Genomic DNA, 19,676 nt, shown 5'->3' on the forward strand with positions numbered 1-19,676 from the left:
CATCCCACCGGGGGGGATTGAGCAAGCGGCTGTGTGGGGCTTAGTTGCCATCTGGGGTTAAACCACAACAAGATCCCACCCTCTGACTTGGTGAATTACCAAGGAAAGAGTATATGTGCTTCTGTTCTGGATTACTGTGTTCCCTGAAAATCAGCATCACAGAATAGATGACTTAGCAGTGAAACAAATTTCCTTATGTGACAGTTGAGGGTACTTACCACAGACAAGGCCAAATGTGAAATTCAGACTAGATTTTCCCAGAGGAATAACTGGAAATATTAAGTTTGCTTGAGAACCCTCTACGCGAGTCAAAGGAATAAGCATTAGGAAAAAGGCTGCAGCCAGTAGAGCACAACCCTTTTATCAAGACCCTGGTGCAGTTGTGTTACATACTGGAACTCTGTATCAGATTTTCCATCACTATCATTCCTTACGAAAAACTGAAGAATGATCTGACTTAAAATAATCTGAATCTCATATGAGTGGCATATGAACGCCATATGCAAACACCACAAAATGTTACCTCAGCTTTTATGTTTTAAACTACATGTTGACTCTGAAGTAACTGTAGATGATAGCAGGACATGCCATGAGAAGACATATAACCGAGTTGACAATTCATATAGTTCTGAAAAAAACCCTAGTCTGCAATTTCTCCTTTTCTTTGAGATTCAAAAGACATGTCCTTGTACTGAGATGTTCAGGAAAGCCAAGTATTTAAATACATTTTATATTAATTGCCATCAAAAATAGCTATATCAGAGGAAAACTTGCCGTCATTTTCTTTTTTTTTTTTCAAAATACTATAAAGAAAAAAATAGTGACAAGACTACTATATTTATACGCATTCTTTACTATGTTCATCACTGACTGGTATCTAAAACCTTATTGTAACACTATAAGGTCCACATACAGTAAGACAGTGACCTCAGACTCTGTGGACAAATGGAAGCATACCAAAAAAACCCCAAAAACCAAAACCATGAAACTGGAAAGCATGTATAAGAATGCACAAAGAACCACTAAATTGGTTCACTGGGAGCCAAAACTGTTTAACAGTCAGCACAATTAAATATCTTTCAATATCATGCATCAAGCCAAGTTAGTCAAACTGAAAGCTTCTACTCATTGCTAAGGAGGTGAAACATCAAGTCTCGAGGGGTGGGAGGGAACAACAAAGCAGGACAGTACAAACACTGTTGCTGTAAAATATTTTTTTTTCTCTCTCAAAAAATATTCAGAAAATCAAAGGTATGGGGCTATTACAATGGTTGCAGATCCTACGAAGTAGTCACCATCTGTTGTGTCATCTATTTACAGACATACAGACATAATCAAAACTGAGTGAAAACTGCTCAAATAAGTGTAATTTTCCTTGAATAAGATACCATGCATGTTTAATAAGCTTGACAATCTCCCAATACAAATTTAAGGGAATAAACAGTATTGTTTTCTTTTCTGTAAGAAATGATATGAAGGAGAACTTTCCTATACACAGAAATTAACAGGGTTTATGTGTAGCTACATTTGTCAGCAGGGCATTCAAAAGTTGTTTTCACAGTGAACATTAGAAAGAGCATTAGGAGAAAGCTGCTGTAATGCTGTTTATTCACATGCAGCTTGAAAAAACCACCCAGGATAAATACATAGCCTCAAGTCTCAAGTCCATTTACCACCTTAGAGAGAAGAGCATCTAACAACCCAATACCGCAGTATGGCAGTATGCACTCTTCCAGTTCTGTGTCCCATTTACTGTCGTCTTTGTAAGGTTTTTACTCCTTTGGAAGCTTTCACGTCTCAGCCTAAATAGCTTTCTTCTCCCAAAACCTTCTGGCCTGCCTTCAGACAGCTCAGAGTGCTGTATTCTCCTTCTTGTCAGTGTCTTAAAAATTGCTGTGTTCAAGCTGCGGTGAGCAATACAAGCATACCCCAAAGCACTAGTCAAGCACCTTCCCAGCAATTCCCAAGCAAGCAAGGACATATGGAGCCAAGATTCACCAGAAGAGAAGTGTAATGCAAGGCTCCTTGGTATGAGCTAGGCTTAGCACTCTTTGGACTAGTCTACTTCAGGTCCCACAAACAGTGCTCAAGACATTTGGGCTAGATAGCACAGTTCCTGAGCTAATAAATTGGGTCTCTCAGCAGGGCTGGCTCTGTCACAGCATTTTCCTCACATGGCTATGCTACTCTCAAGTCTAGAAGTGGCTCCAACTATTGCAAGTGAAGGGCTTCCACTCCCTGCAACCAGAGCTTAACCTAGTACCCTTAGTATAATCATCCACATTTTACAATAAAATGCAATTACCTAGTTTGAAAATGCTATTTTCAAACATACACACTGAATATTTTCTAAATAACACTGAAACTCTTAATTATTTTTCCTCTCTGGAAAACATATTGGACTTATTAACCAGTCCCCAGCTCCTGAGTGTCACTACTACTACTGCATATGTGCAAACAGAACAGGGTGGCTGCAAAGAAGAAACAAAAATCATTATTCTTTTAACATAATTACCAAATTTCTCCTGTTTCTTCATGAAGCCATTTTTATCTCCGATTTTTAATTCTTATTCTTATGCAGCAGTTTCCCTGGTTCCCTTGTGTACACACTGTTTGAGCTTTCATTATTTAATTTTTCTTCAGTAGTGCCCTATCTTTCCTTTTCTTTTTTTTTTTCTTCATTATTTGGGTTTTTTCCTTTCCTGTTCCGTTTCCCCACACTTGCTTACTTTTTTCCCCTAGTCCTTACTAATTATTTCATGTCTCTTGGTCTGTTTCATTATGTGTCATGGCTTTTCCTTTCTTATTTTTTCATATTGCATTCCTTTATTCCACTCCTGCAGCTCCCTGATTTCTATGTGCTTCCTTAACTATTACCCAAATGGCTCCAAGCAGGACACACTCAAACTGAAGAACAAATAAATTAAAAGAAAAATACTATCTGTGGCCATGCGGTGTTGCCTAGCAACGCCCTGCACCTCTCCACAGCTTTTCTAGAGCCCTGGTGGCAACAGAGCTTTTCAGACTTATTGCTACAAATATATGCAAGTTCCTTCTCACATTGTTTGTCCGTTTACTAGCACATAAATGCAGAGGAAAATATAAATGAGAAAGAAAAACTTCAGAGAAAGCACCAGCAACAGGACTGCTTTTCCAGCACAAGAAAAAGCCACATACTCTGATGCATGCTGCCGCCTTGTCTCTCATGCACTCTGTAAAACACGTGCAGCTTATATGTTACTACTGGTCACCAATACTATTACTGTTAAAATCGTTGAGAAACAGAATGTAAATAATATTTCTTATGCAATTAAAATTTGTGTTAAATTCACCCAACTCTTAAATAGTTACTGTGTATGCACTACTGGCTGAGATTCTTTGGCTTTTTATACTCTTGAAAAGTTGCTTCTGAAAGCTTTACACTAAAGAAAAGATAGCAGGTAGCCTCTAGATTGTCTAGGACAGGAAAAATGGTCCAAGAATTGTCAAAAATGCAGTGGAATTATAAAGGAAGTGAAGTTTGCTCCTAAAGCTTATAGATCCAATCTTAAAAGATTTTCAGTGTCTATTATTTCTAATGACTTCAGATATGACAGAGGTGAAAGCGAAGCTTCCCCCCCACCCTCATTTCTTTTAAAACAAAAGTTTGCTGGACTCAATCTTCAAAAGTTAGAAACAAATGCTCATTAAGTTCATACTTTACAAAGTATTGATGATTCAGCATTAGCTAAACTGAGTTTCAAGAAGACAGATACCAACTCAGTTTCCCTGACAGTCCTTTTTTATTCCACAGCAATGAAAGACTCCTTCCAACAGCCAATGGCAACTTCTGAGAAAGAAAAGTCTTTTTAATTTTGGGATGGAAATAATGCTTATCCAAGGGACTGAAACTTTAAGTGTATTAGGAGTCCTGGAAGGGGAGTCAAGAAATAGAAATGCTAAAGCAAAAGATAACCACATAAATTAGCTAAGGACCAACCTGTGATGAGGCCCACAGAATGGATAAAATGTTCAGTTAACATGTGTCTTTCTGAAGGGCATCAAAATCAGTGTTATTACTTGGGAATTTTTTATTCAGCCTCAAATTAGTTTGATGTCTGCATAGCACAGTATCAGTAGCAAGTGAAAAGAAGGTGCATCAGACCACATACCTTAAAAAGTATTTAACAGCCGTCTACATCTCTCAGCTACAAATTGTTACGCAGTAAAGAGAAACGACAAACGATCAACATAGGTAAATGAAGGACAGAAAATAATATTCAGGTACATAATCCCCATTTATTAACCTCACTCACAAAGAAATGTTTATAGAAATTAATGGCCAAAGTAAAGGTACATAGAGTTGGTTGGAGAACACAGCAGAACCCATAGATGATACAAGTCACCATAAAACAAACACAGGCATTGCGAAGTCAAGCACTTAAATTCAAAAATGCCTAAAAAAGGTCTGTTGTTTCAAAACTTGATTTGGCCCCTTCCCACATATGCAGCAAAGCACCAGTTTTAATGACATGATCATATGCTATTTTAGACAGAAGTGCTGCCTGACTCAGAAGACAGAACAGAGAGCACTCACCTAATCAATAGTCTTTCAACATTTGTGCTCAGTGTGTAGTCTTATTTACTGCACACTATTCAAAACCTTACTTGAAGGCAGAACTGTTTTTCCCCATTAACATTTCAATGACATCACTACAATATCTGAAGTGATGTAAAAGCAATTTATTCTATATACCATGAATATCCCTTTTTAACAGGTAGGAACTGGCACAGAAAGACAATCCAATAACTGAGCATGCTATGTCAGACACCTATGGTCCAAAACATTAAAGTATATAGGAGACTGGAAGTGATAACTTGGATGATCAGTTACTCTCTTGCTTTCACATTCAGATTTTCTCATCCAGTTGATGGAACCATCACCCTCTGATCAGCTGGTATTTCTAAATCATCTTCTCTCTTAATTCCAGCCACTAAGCCCCTAGTCATTCTTATCCTCAGCCCTTGGCTGTACAGCCTCCTAATTGCACTACTAAATTTATTCTTACCTTTTATTTTATTCTAAACTTCAGTGTCACACTGTTCTTTATGATGTTCTAGTTCCTTCTGTATTGACAGTGCCTGTCGACTTTATTGTAACATGCTCCTAATATTTATGTCAACCTCATTAATGAAAATATTAAATGGTATGAATCTGAAGATTGATCCTTCAGTGCTCTTTTTAAGCACTACTCACTCTCATTTCCTTTCTAGCCAGTCCCTTATCAATTTACTATTCTAATCTAAGCAGATGATACTTCATTAATAATTGGCAAAAAAAAAAAAAATCTTGTCAGTGTGTCATGATCTATCCCTAACAATAAAGCCCAATATGTCTTATTCCATCTTATATTTACCTTAACGCGTTTAATAAATCTTTGCTTCAACATTTGTTTCCAAAGTTTTACATACTGCTGATATGAGACTGACGGAGTTATAGTTGCCCATCAATTCTCCATCTTTTAACATACAGAAACTGCATCGGCTATTCTTTAATCAATTACCATAACATACAGCTTGCTTTACTCTTAGACCTGTAATTTCACACGTCAATTTTTCCATGATACTTTTACGGGCATTTTTCTGTCCCTTTGAGTTCAGAGATTAAACCCTCCATTTTTCCTTCTGGCCTGTCTGGGGTAAATTCCATTTCTGCACTTGTCTGCCCATTAGCCACCTCTTGTTTTACTCCCATTTTACTGAAACTAGGACAACGATTTACAAAGGTTTTAGACAATACCTAGGATGTTTAATCCTATCTTCACACTCACTTTCCTTGTTCTTTTTTTTCTTTTAACTTAGATACCTTAACGACCTTTTACTATTTGTTTTATATAGCTGAATAATCGTTTACTATTTGTTTTCATTTCTTTCACCAAGTGTGACTTGACTTTTGAAAGCTCTCACTTCTCCCTCTGTACTTCCTGCAAAGTTTGCAATGGGCAAACCATCAATCCCATTTTTTTCAATTCGTTGTGGGTTATCCTCATACTCTTAATACTCTTTTTGAAGCTGTTTTCCAGTTTAGTCTAAAACTCTTCTTTACAAGTTGGGATGCAAACTCCAAATAACTTTTGTATATTTGAATTAATAACAATCTCCTCTAAATTCATGTCTTTGAGCTGTTTAGTTCAGTTCAGAGATCTAAACAGTTTTCTTAACTTCTGAGTTTGTCTTATAAAATACTAAAATAAATGTTGGTAATTCTTCTATAGAATTTAATATAAATTAACTAAAAAAAAAAAGCTTGATGAACATTAGAATAGAATAGAATAGAATCATTAGGTTTGGAAAAGACCTCTAAGATCATCAAGTCCAACCGTCAACCCAACACCACCATGCCCAATAAATCATGCCCTGAAGTGCCACATCAACACGTTTTTTGACATTTGTTACGTTCTGTGATTATCTATTCTATGACTTACCCCATTTGCTAAGTTTAAGGCTGAAGTCCATTCAGATTGATACCTGAATTAGTAAGGGTTGATACTATTTAAAATTTTGTTAGCGTTTCTGACTTAATGACTGTTACTAACAAAGTCTGTCAGTTATCACAACAAAGAATACATGCACCCTACCATTATCAGGACCTGTGGTTTTCCAGGCTGTATATAGAAAGTCAAACTGTCTTACAATGACTTACCTCTCTGATAGCATTACAATCAATTCCAAGTATAGATAGTTGTGAGGTTAACAGAATGAGGACAGTGAACTTCAGAAAATATAATTTCAATAGGCTCACGTTGGTATGTCTTCTGAAAGATATACTGATCAGTAAAGGAAAGCAGGAGAGAGGGCAAACCAGAAATGCACAAAGGGAAACTATTCCCGTGTAAAGGAAAACAAACAAACAAACAAACAAACCCCACACCACTTAACAGACCTTTATGATCATACCATGTCTCCCCCATGGCCTGGAAATCAAAATCACAAAAACGGGGAAACTATGACACATACCTAAGTATATAAATTTCTACAGCACAAGCACTATAGGAATAAAATCAGAAAGCTAAGGCATCAAGCAAATTTCAATTAGCAAGGAAGAGAAAACATAATAAGAAAATAGTCCTATATACATGAGAAGTAAGATGAAAATAAAAAGAAGTACAGGTTATATACAGGAAAGGAGAGCAAATAACAAATGATGCAAAGTGAACTGAATTATTTACAGCCTTCCCTGCTCTCTTTATGAAGATGGCATGGTATAGCCATAACTATTACTAAAAGTATTATTTTTAGCAAGAACAGGGGATTGCAGGCTTAGCTATGAGAAAAAGAGGTTTGGGAATTATTTTTTTTAATCAGACAGATGCAGTTCATATACCACTGAGTTATCAAGGAACTAACAGAAGCAATGCATGGATCACTGTCAATTGCACCCAAAGACTCTGAGGGCTTAGGGTTCCAAAAGGCCAGAAGAGACAGACATAATGCTTCCCTTTACAAAAAAAGGGAGTGAAAATAGCAATTGTAGCCCCTAGAAGAGAAAATTAAGTACATTTATGAAAAATTATAATGTGATATAAAAAAAGCCAACGTGGGCATGTAAAAACAAAGTTAAATCAATCTTATTTTCTGTCCTTAAGAGGATGAATGGACTCATAAGTGGCAGATGTGACAAATCTTGAATAAACTTTTTTTATAAGTATTCCACACCACATTTTCATAAGCCAATTGAAAATGTAGTCTAGATAAAACAAATATCCAGTGAGTGCATTCTTCTTACTGAAGAACAACCCCTAGTTTTCTATCACTGAAAAAGGAACTGAATCAAGATGCTTCATGATTCATCCAGGACCCCAGTGACTTGGATAGCTGAAAAAGAAGAACGTACTAATGGTTTCAACCAACATCATGTTTGGTAGAATAAGGGAAACAGGGAAGGAGGAGATATTCAACATTTTAAAAGGCAAGATAAGAATTTAAAAATCAAGACAAACTGAAGGGTCAGAATTCAGGCCATAAATTGAATACAAGAGAATCCAACACTCTTGCAGAAGGAACAGCACATCGTGGGACAGTTGAGTGCATGAGGCAAATAAATTATTTCATTCTACTTGGTGCTAGCTAGGTCCCAGCTGAAAAATTGGGTAATTTTTCATCATCACAATTAGGGAAAGATGCGGAAAATGAAAATCCAAAGAAAAGCACCAAAATAACATTATCAGAAAACATGACCAGCAAAGAAGAGTTGAAGGAAAATAGAGAACTGGAAGGATATCTAACAGGAATCTTCTAATATAACAGATTTTATACAAAAAAGGGAACAATCATTAATTGTTCTTCAAGTAGGAGGAGAAAGACAAGACATCAGTTTGATCTTCAACAAATAAAATAGAGTATATTTTAGGAAAAACTTGCTGTTGCATTGATTAAACACTAACAAGAATGAGAACTCTCCAACATCATATGCCTTTAGAAGTGGGTTATTCAAATATCTGTGAAGAAATGTCTAGCTATATTTCATTCTGTCCCAATCCAGAAATTCTCTCACTATCCCTCCCAAACCTACATTTTTATGATTCTATGATTAGATTGATTTCTATTTACAGCCATAGCCTAATTTAAACCTGCTGTGTGGAGACTCTGTGGCATATTCTCAGTACACTAGAAACTAGTTTATTACCCTTCCCTAAAGTGATTTTGATCCATAAAGGTACGGTTTTACCCTTGCTGTCTTTTTATTGTCTGTTGCATTATTAACATAAAATGCTTTACCTTTAAGTTTGTCATTCCTGAATAGTGCATATCCTTTAAGGCAGCTATACAGATAGTCACTTGGATGCTTCTTAATTTGTTTACTTGATTTAGCAATGTTAATACCATTCCTCTCACATCGTACATGAACAAGAAATCTTCAACTTATTTTTTTAAAGGAAAATACAAAAAGACATGAATTACAACTTGACAATTTTCAAATGGAATGCATGTGGTAGGATCTTTAGCTCTATAGAAAACCTCTTCCACTTCAGCTAGCAATTAAGCAACAGGAGGTTGTTGTCCTGCCTCAATACTACAGGGGAACAGAAAGTTTTGCTGAGCAATTGTTCCAGATACTTGCTGATGAAACAGGACTGATTGGAGATGGAAGAAATGACTGCAGAAAACACGTACATATAGCTTTCTGAAGACAGCTGGAACTGCTGGAACAGGCACACAGCCAGAAAGACTAAGAGGGAATATGCCTCAACGTGGCAACGCTACAGTTCCAGAGGATGGACCAGTTCCCATTTCATCAATATGAAGCACACATGTTACAAAGAAGGTTCTTGTACCAAGGAGTACCTAGCATCTTTGCAGACTGAAGAATCCCAAAAACATTATTTCTGATTATCAATACTGGATGGGATACTATGTTTGTTTTCAACACTATATTCAAACAATGTATCAGTTCATAAAACAACAAAAAAATCATTATGAAAGTCTCAAATCGTTCCTGAGATGCACCACCAAAAATTTAGGAGGTCCTGAAACGAGGACACTAATGTAAGCAAAGAATACTGAATATTGTAAGCAAAGGAGCAGTGAGTGATGAGGCATTTAACTGTTCTCCACCTGAAGACTGTACATGGTGATAAAAACACAACAGGTTTTCAAAGCTTCTGGACAGTTCTGTTGCACCAACATACTTTTTTAATCCCCAGCCTGTTACACATCCTTGGTTCAAAGCATGAGGATGCTAGTTTTTTTAAATATAATGTTATCAGGATTGGTTAAAAGATCAAAACCAAGCTTTTCTGCCAGACTTTTTCATTCATACTTAAATCAAGTCATTTTTTTATATCCATATATGACTGATTTTTTAATATGCATAAAAGAATTGATGGACTGGTATGTGGAAAATTTTTGTCCAAATATACGGCAAAGTTGCAGACAAGCAGGGTCTTGTAACGAACACTTCGGTGCAACTTGATATTGGACAGTGCTATCAGCCCTGCTTAAAATACAGCATTCAGCAAGCTATACTACTTCCTTCACACTAAAATTGGTCTCTCAGCTCCTTTTACTTCTAGTGAGCAGATGTCTTCCAGGATTTAGACACTATAAATAGATCTGAAGTGAGTAATTACTAACAGGCTAACAATGACACAGGTTTCTCCAAGAAACAATGTTCAAGCACTTACAATTTCTCAACCTAAAGCTCATGATCATTTTTAATTTTATAGATTTCTAAACAGAACAGAGATGGGACTTTCGCTACACAAGAAGAAAGTCTAGGAGAGGAAAAGAAAGAGTGAAAGAGCAGTATTGGTTTCGGTATAGGCAATGGTTTACGAAAGAAAAAAAAGTGGAAGTACAGGGGCTGAAAAAAGAGAAGCTAGTCTTCTTGTTATTTATTATTCTGTTTTCCAATATACCAACACAAGAAGGCACCTTTATCTCCATCCAGTAACCAGAGGGAAGTGCACATATAGAAATCAACATCTAAAAGAATATAAGCCTAAGCATAAAATGAAAGTTAACAGTGAAGATTGTTTCTGGTCCTATCTCTACACTCAGGTTTAATGAAGGGGAATGAGTTGATCAGACTTATCTAGAATTCAGCATTTGCGGCAGACAAGCATTTTTGATTTTGTCATTTACGTATGTGTAAAACCAAACAATTTGCAACTCTGAGACAATTTGGTTTTGAAATCGTTAAGTTCAGAAATACATCTGGAACTGAAAATCTTTGGTGAGTGCTGCTCTGTAAGAAGTGGAATCATCCAGCATCAAATCTGAAGGACACCAAAACTGAAGAAGTCTGAAGAGAGGAAGTTAAGAGGTCAGAGGTGGTTTTGCATAGCACTCCAGAAGAGCCACAAGGTAGGAAGGAACCTTTTGCAGAGGACTAAGAAAGTATTTGGCATAACTTGCCATCAGCTAGTATTTAGAATTTGATACACAGAAAATGTGCATAAAAGCACTAACTTGTAGCAGTCAGGCAAGTTAGGACCTGTTGAGATATTCCAATGAAAATATCTTAATACATTGAAACTAAAATAAAACAGAAAATTCAAGGATTATAATATGCATTTCTTAGAGCAAGTATAAGTGATATCATATATAAACATGTAAACCACTTTATTCCAGTAAAATGGTTATAAATGCCAGCATATGGTACCAATACGAGAAAATGCGGAGTAATTAGTTAATCTAAAAAATGCATGAGTAGGAATTTGACTGCTAAATGATTAAACTAGTACATTTTAAAATGTGTATTAATATTTAATTATTGACACTACGAGAAAAGAGAAAATCTCTTGATGTTACTTCTCAGCTCTTTCTGATACTCAGTAACTCATGTAATATTCATATGAATAGTTTGTGCATATACAGTCAATCATTAGTTAAATAAAAGAATAATTCTCAAATTCCCTAATCACCTCAATAGATCCTAATGCAATATTTTCCACATTTGGGAATCAGAGCGTTTTATTTAAGAAATCAGTCTGGCCATGATGAATACAGTGCAGCCCGAGCAGACATCAGTTCAAAGAATCAGATGTCAAAGTGCTCCCTCTAATGTCCCTTAATCATCACACCAATTAGTGCTTGAATAGTGATGTGATTAAAAAGACTGCTGCTATCCTATACCTATTCAGACTAGTAGAATTCTACATATGTTCTACCAATTAATGTTTGAATAGAGCAGCGATTAGAGAGACATCTGCCATTGTATATCCATTCAGAAAGGAGCTAAACTTGCATATTCATATGCAATGAAGACACAAATAAATATTTGCAAAGGTAAACTATACGTTTAGATTATAAAGATAATTGAGTTGATTTCCTCTAATGAGTGTTCTCTATTTTACAATATTTGGGATTATTTTTTATTTATAAATATATAATCTTTCATCAATACATGTCTAGAAATGGCCAAATTATTCACTGAAAAAGCATTTATTCATTAAGGTTCCTGATTTCAGGCCTTGGGTGAACTGGGTTTCATATCTACTTGTTTGCAGTTTGCACTATTTCTGCTTCAACCCAGTTATTTGTGAACTGCTAACTTGATTATTCTGTAACTGTGATACATGATTGGGCACAAAAATCACATGGCATTTTTCCATCTCACTGGAAGGCAATACTTAGAGTAACAAACTGATTACAGCTGAGAAAGAATCATCTTATTTACAGGTTTTTCTATGCAGGCTTGGACATTTGTACACCAAGAGGTACTTACAAACCTTTTTAAATAAGAATTCCTTTTTATGGATGTTCATATATAGCAGTGACAGCCACAGAACTACTATGAAAGCAAAAAGCAGTTTGAAGTTCTAGCAAACTCTTATTACTACTGTTTTAAGGGAGTAACCTTGTCCTCTGCATTTAAAGAGCAGTGTGATCTGTTACACCTTGCAATGAATTGCAGATCTCGCTCTCCACCATTAGCACAGAGCAATCTGGTAGTTGCACCTTAATGTTGCAAAGAAAAAGACAAGGTGAAGAATTTGGTTCTCTCTAATGGCTGGAAAGAACTATAGAACAGTTAAAGACTCTTGCCCGAAAGTGATGCCCCTGCAAAAAAACAGCTGAGCTTAAAAATCATTTTTTTCAAGGAAGAGAGGCTCTTGTACAATGCTGATCGGGCTTAGCAAATGTAAGGACAAAGAACAATGCTACCACTGCCAGAAAATCAATACTGTTACAGGCTATGGCAATTAACTACAAACCAATTTAAACCTCATTTCCTTTTCACCTTTCTTGTCTTGTTGAAATACTTCCAACTCTTCCATCTGGAACAATTATTATTATCATTTCTAAATGCAGAAACTGAAGAATATCTGAATACATAGGTGGGTTTATATCACCTTCTCACGTATCCTTAGTAGGTACCTCCAAGGTTTCATTACAAAAAAAGGCTGGATACAATATCCTACTGAGTTCTCCAGTGACAAGTGAATTTGTAAAAATTCCAGAGGTGAATTTCATTAAAACGACAAACCCAGATGTTTACAAGGTAAAAGCAGAACTTGTCCCATAATGCTTAGAAACCCTATTCATAAAGCAAAGAATTCAGTATGCTGGATGCAACGCAAATGCACACAATGTGTGCCCATCTAGTTCATGATCTAAATATCAGCAAGCATAAAATACATACAGAAATGGAATTATAGAGAGTTGGAAACCATAAATCAAAACATAGATCAGATGTCTAAAGAATCCTGAAGTACCTAGAAAACCCCTGAAATCAAAGTCCTCACAGCTTCCACAGTTCATTCCTTTGCTTTAGTTTTATCTGTAAATTGATGACCTAATGTGATCTAAATTTTGCTTCCTTCTCCAAGATTTATTATTAGTATAGCTATCTCAAAACTCTTCTACTTTTAATTTCTTCTGACCAACAGAAACCTTTGTTTCCCCAGACTGACTAGTGGCATCTGTTTATACCACCTTTCAGGATGACTCGGAAGAAACCAGAGTGTTGATGCTTAGGTTTAGCACTGTTACTGAGGGTGATTTAGTAATAGTTTACGTACTGTGATATAAATCTCTGAGTTAAAATTTCTGAAGGAAAAGCAACTGATCTTGTACCTACAGCTATAAATCATTTTTACATCAAAATTCGGTTGCTAGCACAGAAAATAAACAACAGCACTCATTGAAAGCATAATTGAACCTTCCTTTAGGAGAATGCTTTTCTAATGATGAGGAAAGATATTGACACTCAGTTTCCACTTCAGAACTCATTTAATGGGCAACCCAAAGTGTCTCAGAGCAGGCTAGGAGTTAAAATTTCACTTGTGTAATTATTCTGAGGAAATATGTAAGTCTGCCATCTGGAAGTGTATTAGACATTACAAAGTCACTGTATGCATGCCTCAGCAGATGCAGCTTTTGTTCAGAGTTTTGAGGGCTGTTAATTTTATTAGTTTTGTATTTTCATACTCCCACCTTCCCTCCAACAGTAATTCTGCAAAGGCAGCATCAGTACAGCTTTAAAAGAAACCAAAGCTAAAAGCCAAATTCAGGTTTCGAGGAAATGCAAACAAGTATACTTCCTATAGACTTCAAATAGAGCTTGACCTGTTTAATAGCCAGCCTAAATGTTACTGCCAATGGCTTTTTAGATCGTAACAAAAAGTTGTGCTCAATGTATCCTTTCGCACATTAGCTTTCTTATTCTAAGAAGGCTAGGAAAGGATTCTATCACTTCGTTTTCTTTGTTTATCAAAACCACTCAACAACAATGACCTGCAGAATGTAAAAAGTCTCTCATTTTTTCCTAACGCCTTTAATGTAAGGGGATGCCAGACAAATGTTTGGGTTTGATGTTTTTAGTTTTGTAGGGCTTTTTCCACCAGAATAGTGAGCTGTGTGGTAAATCTTACACAGTAAAAGTAAGCTTCATATTTCTGAGTAAAGAAAAGTTTGACAGTTCTAAAAACTAGGACCATTACTGGCCTAAAAATAAGGACTACCCCTTTACAGTTTCTTCCAGCATTTTACATTTCTTATCATGACTTTCAAACTAAATAATGTGACATTTCTACCAAATAATTCATAACATACAGTACAATAACTATCTGTGATGAAGGTGTGTACATGTACAGATAAACCTATTTGCTTATCTCTAACCTTTAACCCTCTAAGCTGCAACACATGAGCAGATCTCAGTGCAGGGTCTTAACTGCACAGATCTCCATGCAGTAATGCAGAACTATAAAACCAAGTTGTTTATTAGATTGTAAACCCATGCCAAAACATCATCCTGCAATATTTGACAATGTTCAGAATTTCTTTCAAATGAAAATCCAGCCAAGGCACACAACCTAGCGATGAACCCAAAATCGGGTCTGAAGCTCAGACCTTGGGGATCCAAGAACATTTGGGACACCATGAAGCACGCACACACAGCTAAAAGCAGGAACGTGGGAAGAGAGACAATTTCTAGGAAGCTTTCTAGAAAAAACTTTCACAATTAACAGCAAACCCTTCAAATAGCAAACATTTTACAAATAAACTGAATAGAAAAATCAAACAAGGCTGATATGAGGAAAAGCTGAGAGACAACCAAGAGTGAAAAAGCATAGTAGATTTAGAAAATGTGTGTTAACACACCCACTAGAAAGAAACATATGTGTACGCTATAGTTTGATGTTTAACTAACTAGGATAATTTACATTGGAACAGCTAATCAGGTTACTACACAGATAACTAGCTGCCCTGCTGCATGGATACCTGGGCTTCCTAATAAACACTTTCTGAAAACAGAGGAGTTTACAGCCCAGTATTGATTTCAGGTCACCTGAAAACATAACAGTATAAACTGCAGCTGTCCAGGAGCCGCTTGCTGAGCAGCTCAACCACCTGTACAACAGGAAAAAATAGTTGTGGGCAATAACTGCATCAGACATCCCAAAATAATCATCCCTGTTCACAAACAGAAGCTTTTCATGTACATTAGTTTCCACTTATTATAACAATGTCTAAGCCAATAAATAAGAAAATAGGAATATTAGCTATAGTAAGAGAGAGATTCTTATAATCAATGCTATAAAATGGGAAACTATACTACAGTATGGCTGAAATGCTAAGGATACCCTGGGTTGCTCCTCCCAGAAAATATTTGTTGGTCTTACTGGATTTCATGATTTCGAGAAACTGAGGAACTTTGTGGGGTTTTTGTTTTGGTTTGTGTTTTGTTGGATTTGGGGTTTTTTTAATTATAAATGAGTATCAACTATCAAACCTGAATTTTCCTACTTAGTGAGAGAAGGTGTTTTGATAACACTATGAAAATACACCATAACATTATACCCACAAAGGAAATAGTTTGCAGATGTATAAGTAGTAGTCCACCTAAAACTCTTCTAAATTTAGAGGATTATCTAAGAAAATCTGTACGAAGACAGTAAAAACACTACAAACTTTCTAATCAGACAAGAGATCAAAGAGACAACTAAGTCTATAGGATTAGTCAAATATCACACTGAGACTAGGAATTCATATACCTAGAGAGAAAACGATGATATCTAATGGCAGAAATACTGAAGAATATAGTCTATAATGAAAAAATATTTATTCTAAAATGACCTATTTCCTGAAAAATACAATGCACAAAATTTAAAATCCAGAGCCATGTTTTAATCTAATCTTTATGTATTTATATGTAACATATAAATATGGTCATGTATATATAGTCCATATATAGATAGTTCTATATATACTTATATATGTACATAAAATAGGTACATGTGATGGGTTCCCCTATTTCTGTACTGAAATAAAATGACCTTTAAAAGTCTCAGAAAGGATAGTGAAGTGCTGCTCTACCCAGTGTTACTCTTGGAAAACAGAAAGAAAAGGAGCAAGTGGCAGAAGAGGCAGCTGACGCTGGCTACCCAGGGACAGCAAGAGGCTCTAACAGGCTCGGGAGGTGGTGAGCCAGCTGTGATATTGCTTGATACTTGAAACGGATCAGACTCCATAACAAAAGGGGAAAAAGTTGCATCAAAGGCTTACTAAATCACCAAAAAGGAAAAAAGTATGGCATGTACTGGGTTCTGAAGAGTACATAGCTGATCGCAAAGTAACTTTGTATCTACAGGAACAGAACTAGGGGCCAAATTTCGCTACTGAACAACACAGGAAATTCAAATTTAATTTTTCACACAACTCAGATTTCAGCCTCAATGATTTATTGCATGTTCCAGATGCAATAATAAACATGCACTTACTGAACAGCTTTTGTCAGAATTCCTTTTCCATTGCTTCTTGATTTGCTTCTTTGCTGCAGTTGAATGAAGAGTTGCATGTGTCTGTTTTCGGGGATTTAAAGCCAGAATGTTCTGTAGAAAGAGAACAGGAAATTTTAAAATATAGATAAAATTTCCCAAAAATTTCAAAGTCTCTTAAATCACACCTCACACACCTATTTACAGTGCTATGCAAAAACAAAACACAATTACTCAACATTATATCCCAGCTTCATACTAATTTGTTTAGATTTGTATTGTCCGCACCACTTAGATTATGAATATTTAAAGACATTTCTAGGACTGCTAGAAAACAGAATTATATTTAGTCACCATGATAATCGTTTCCATTCCCGGAAGTTTGTTATGTAGGGCATATAGAAACACATAATTCTGCTTCATTGTATCACTCCAAGTAACACTCGTAAAGCAAAACAAGCAAAAATATTTTAAAGGATCTGGGTTATTTCTGGATGTTTCATCATTTCAGTATAAATTCCAACTTCCCCTTCACAGCACCCTGCCTTTATGCCTAGTGAGCTGATGAGTTAACTTCATTTCTCTTACAATGCTTTAATTTGCAAGGACACAAACAAATGTTGGGAATACAGCCGTATTTTCAAGTGCCAGTGGTGGTCTGATGACACAGGCAGAATGAAGTTTGTAATGTCTTTCATTATGCTAGTGTAACTTGAAAAATTAAATCAGCTTTTTGGAACCCAAGCTCTTTTTCAAATCAGGTGAATGACAGGTTTCCATAGCAAAACTGATCTCATTTAATTCAAGGTATAATGTGAACAAAGTGCAAACAACAGATCCAGACTCAGGTCTGTGATAGAGAACAAAAAGAGCCATATTTTTGGTTGTAACTCCTGGAATTGGTTTTGTCAGTAAGTTTTCCTTTAAAAAAACTTGACTTTAGCACTATACTTCTCCACTGTGGTGAATATGGTATGCTTATTTTGTTAATATATGTCAAAGATGTGCGAGACTGACTTCAGAAATGGAGACTGAACTTGATGATGATGATCAGGATGCTTCCTTATTTTAAAAGTCTGCTTGAGTGGGTGATAATGATGAAGTAGTTATCTGTTGTATTAAGATTTTATTGTGCTGTTTATGGGGACTTTTTTTTTTTAATGCAACAGGGTCACTTTCTTATCAACTATTTAATACTTACTCTGGACTGGTCAGTAATCCATTTTTCCCACAAAACAGAAATCTCACCTACTTGAAAATTTTACCTGCAAATAACAACATAGCCCAATGTAGTAACTCCCAGCTTGCCTGAAGCAGAGAGACAAAAAAGTGGGGTACAACATTCAAAAAGGTATAGATTATTTAGCAGCCTACATGCTGTTGACTTTCAGGAAGAGTTAGAGGATGTTATCAGATGTGCCTCTGCAATTCCAGCAGTAAAGACTCTTCTCCATTTCTGGGTGTTCCCCAGCTGGGTACCTCAGGCAAGATGTGGCAACCAAATACATTCAGTGGTGGGTTATGCTAATTTATTTCCTTCTCAATTAAAACAGAGCAGGGACATTCACATAAACAATGTCACTTACAGCATCTCAGTTGCTACTTTAATTTCTCAGGATGATTGAACTCAACTGTCAGAGCACATCTGACTCATTGGTGATAGACTGTTGAGTGCCCAAATCACCCAAACTGGGCAGTAGGTCCTGAATCACACAAACACTTTAGAAAAATTTTGCCTACTCTCTTTTGTAATTGCTTAACGCAGTATTCTTGGCCATGAATATTATAATTATTTTAGCACACTGAAATGAATTGCAAATTTCTAGTAATAAACTGTAACAGATGTACTCCACTAGGTACAGCATCAGTTGGTTTAAAACATGGAACAAATGGTGGGGCAAGCCAAGGACGGAAGAATCCCCATATGTTTGCTCCTGTTGGAATTCTGCAGCAGGAGCATGGCTCCAAGCGCAACAGTTGCAGAAATCCAAAAGGACTACGTAGCGCAGCATGTCCCAGAATTAAATCTGAAATAAAACTGGCACAGAACATACTAAATCACATATACAATATAAAAATTGCTTATATTCCCACTACGTAAATAAAATACTATCTGCCTAAATCTTGGATTGCTGACCAAGGTGGCTGTTCTAGCTAGAGGTCCCTGGTGTTTAAGAACAGCTCAGAATTTAACTGCCTAAATGGGAAAGTAATGTAAATGCTTTGGGGTCTGTTAAACTGTCAGAAAGAAAAATTAGTGAGGGTGTTTTCTTCCTATTCATTTCAGTTCCCTGGTTGGTTTTCCGCAGCTTATGGCTAGTCAGACATTTAGTAAATTTAACAAATAAATTCAGGTAGGTGAGCCAGTAAGTGGAAAATCACTGAGAAGAAAGTTCTAGAGGGAGTGTTGCCACTAACACTTCATGTATGCACCCAGCTAAACAAAAATAAACCCCCTTGGACATGCAAGAAAGGAAGCCTAGGACCCCCAATCTCTCAAAGACACTGGCCATCTGACCGGGGGAAAGCTCATTGGTGAGGAGAATTATTTGGGCATCTGTGATCTTGCTTGTCCCAATCCCATGCTTATTCTGCTACATAAATTCTCATTCTTGCTAGATGAGCTGTTGTTTGATCTCTCCAGATGTTGAAAGGGCAAGACTCAAGTTCCCCAATGGAGGATGTGGGTACATAATACATCACTTTTCAGAGTACTATGAGCTTTGGATTTCACATTAAGATGCTACTTGTATAGTAATGGGGAAACCTATGAATTATATATTTAGTGGTTTACATAAATGGCCACATTTATTTCATTAAAAACAAAGTAGGTATAAATCCATTATCATTAATGGCTGCAAATCAGAATATAACGCTGCTGTATTCTGTAGAAAACTATTTACGTACTACATTGATGGAGAAAGAAATAACGCTATGAGTAAGTACACAGAAGTAAATTCAGCCCACGTTGAG

At 36.2% G+C, this 19,676-nt stretch overlaps 1 protein-coding gene across 1 annotated transcript in view; it reads right to left on the bottom strand.

Annotated features, from left to right (window-relative positions):
* Positions 1-17,075, bottom strand: part of DPYD (dihydropyrimidine dehydrogenase) — a 342,314-nt gene extending 325,239 nt beyond the window's left edge. Inside the window, exons 1-2 of the mRNA XM_010582763.1 lie at positions 17,058-17,075; positions 16,707-16,817 (exon numbers count right to left, since the gene is read on the bottom strand). Of these exons, the coding sequence (XP_010581065.1) occupies positions 16,707-16,817; positions 17,058-17,075 (129 nt within the window). The remainder of the gene's footprint in view (positions 1-16,706; positions 16,818-17,057) is intronic.
* Positions 17,076-19,676: the final 2,601 nt, after the last annotated feature.

This window comes from Haliaeetus leucocephalus, unplaced genomic scaffold (genome assembly GCF_000737465.1).
Source record: "Haliaeetus leucocephalus isolate CR32 unplaced genomic scaffold, Haliaeetus_leucocephalus-4.0 Scaffold848, whole genome shotgun sequence".
Classification (NCBI taxonomy): Eukaryota; Metazoa; Chordata; class Aves; order Accipitriformes; family Accipitridae; genus Haliaeetus; species Haliaeetus leucocephalus.